The 2,500-nt window shown below is 38.7% G+C and overlaps 1 protein-coding gene across 1 annotated transcript in view; it reads right to left on the minus strand.

Moving 5' to 3' along the window:
- Nucleotides 1-2,500, minus strand: part of Ccdc68 (coiled-coil domain containing 68) — a 40,835-nt gene that overhangs the window by 24,397 nt on the left and 13,938 nt on the right. Inside the window, exons 3-5 of the mRNA XM_013018892.1 lie at nt 1,386-1,472; nt 979-1,167; nt 659-787 (exon numbers count right to left, since the gene is read on the minus strand). Coding sequence (XP_012874346.1) covers nt 659-787; nt 979-1,167; nt 1,386-1,472 — 405 coding nt within the window. The remainder of the gene's footprint in view (nt 1-658; nt 788-978; nt 1,168-1,385; nt 1,473-2,500) is intronic.

Genomic DNA, 2,500 nt, shown 5'->3' on the forward strand with positions numbered 1-2,500 from the left:
TTGATGTTGGTATAATTTGGGGAGGGGAAGGGAAAAAACAAATTGTTTAAATAGGGATACAGGTGGACCCATTGCAACAATGAGATGTACAAGATGCTATGTTCAAAAACGAACTTTAGCCGGGCACTGGTGGCTCACACCTGTAATCCTAGCTACTCAGGAGGCTGAGATCTGAGGATCTCAATTCAAGGCCAGCCTGGGCAGGAAAGTCCGTGAGACTCTTATCTCCAATAAATCACTAGAAAACTAGAAGTGGTGCTGTACTTCAAGTGGTAGAGCGCCTTCAGAGCTGATGGACAGCACCCAAGCCCAGAGTTCATGCCCCAAGACCAACAGGAAAAAAAACAGAAAGAAAGAAAGAAAGGAAAGAAAGAAAGAAAGAAAGAAAGAAAGAAAGAAAGAAAGAAAGAAAGAAAGAAAGAAAGAAAGAAAGAAAGAAAGAAAGATGAACTTTACAATTTAGGTGAGGGTGGGGGGTGGGGGAGTATAGTTGAGGAGGTGGGAGGGGAGGGAAAAACAAAGGAGGAGGCAACAATGCTTGATCAGAAATGTGCTCATTACCTTACTCATGTCACTGTAACCCTCTGTACAGTATTTTCACAATATAAAACATTTAAGAGGTGTGGGGTGAGCACTGGAGGCCACTAATCGAACCAGCCTCAATCAGCTCCGGGATCATGTGCCCACCCTCCGGTCCTCCCAGGCCTAACAGAGAACTCAGCGTGGCCATAACTGCATTTTGCTCTTCTGTATCGTCCCCCAACGTACTTTCCCTGGTTACAGAGCACTAAATTTGAGAACATTAATGTTAGAGTTGAAAGCTGAGAATGACAGAGGACTGTGCTGATGTATCGTGGCCATGTCCCAGTGTACTCTGAGGCCACACCAGACAGAAACTCTGACAAGGTATGCTTGCCTCAGATGAAATTAAAGCTGGCACAATCCCAACCAGGAAAAGTCAAGTTTGCTCCGTCTTACGTGCCTATGATCCTGCCATTGAAAGCTGAGGAGCAGCTCGCAGTTTAACCCATGGACAGGGAACAAGCTGGAATGCCTCAGTCCTCGTCCACTGCAATAGCCCAGAGAACCTAGCAAGTTCACACCCTTGTCTGTCACCGGGAAATGTGGCTGCCATGTGTCCTGGCGGGTCCGACATCTTCCTATATGCTTCGAATAATTAAGTTCTGTTGAAAATATCCAAACAAGTTCTATCCCTTACAGACTAATCTCATTAACGATTTCACACATAGGATGTTAACACCGTTAGTTACGCACAACTGTTTTATCACTGATCCTTCAAAACTTCAAAGAATGACAATTTCTAATAGAATTATTTAAAGAAAAGGTATATGGTTTTATGCTACTTTTGTTGCTGGATTCATTACCTTTGCCTCTAGTTTGTGATTTGTGCTGTTATGTCCTATTTCATCTTTAAACATTTGATTTCGGATCTTCTCCAGAGTAGTTCGAATCTAGAGGAGAAAAGTATTTTATTTTTGGTAGGACAGGCAATGTTTTTGTTTATACCAGCTACAGGTTACTCAATTTATCTAGAAAGCAAAACATATAGTTTAATGTCAGGTTTAAATAACTGCCACCAACATAAATTATATTTATGTTAACATTGTTTTGATAACTGAAAATAAATATTTAGTCCTTGTATCTCTTTTCAGACAAACGTAAAATACAATAACTTAAATTAATATTATACTACCAAGTAATTATTATTCAGTAATTAGCACTTAATACTATGCATTAAGTCCAATTTTGTCTATATAGTAATTTAGCACTAATTTACTGTTTAGTAATTACTATAAAACAATTACTATCTTAGTAATCACTACAAAATAATTACTATCTAGTAATTACTGCAAAATAATTACTACCTACTAATTACTAGAAAATAATTATTATTAAGTAATTTACCACAGAATAATCACTAAGAAGAGATCATATAGATTTATGCATGAAATATCAGCCCCAGGTCTTAAGGACCTATGGAATTGTATGGCACTCAAAAATAATTTAATTAGTTGACCTGACTGAATTATGAATTAGCAATAACAGAATTTCTCCATCTGTTATAAGGAAGAGTTAATATGAATGCCTTCTTTTGTTAACCCTTCCCTCCAAAGATTCACATTTTAATGAGGTAACATGCCAGAATGCAGCCATCAGCAATAGCTACCCTGAACTGTGATGAGGAGCAAGGAAAGGAGATTCAGCAAGAAATGTAAACATCACCTTGGGAATACAGTAACCAGTGGAAAAGGTTACAAACCAGTGGCAGATCCAGCCCCAAATTGTGTGGGACCAATGGGTGTGCCTCACACTCCTGGCCCATTCTTCAGTTTTACAGAGTGATTGAATGAAATCATTTTGTTTCAAGTGTAGGATCAAATTCAAACCTTGAAGAGCAATGGCCAAGCATGTGTTTAAGTTCCAGATCCAGTTGTTGTTTTATAAATATGGGCCATAGAGAAGGAAACAAGCCCATTAA

Source organism: Dipodomys ordii, unplaced genomic scaffold (genome assembly GCF_000151885.1).
Source record: "Dipodomys ordii isolate 6190 unplaced genomic scaffold, Dord_2.0 Scaffold43, whole genome shotgun sequence".
NCBI lineage: Eukaryota > Metazoa > Chordata > Mammalia > Rodentia > Heteromyidae > Dipodomys > Dipodomys ordii.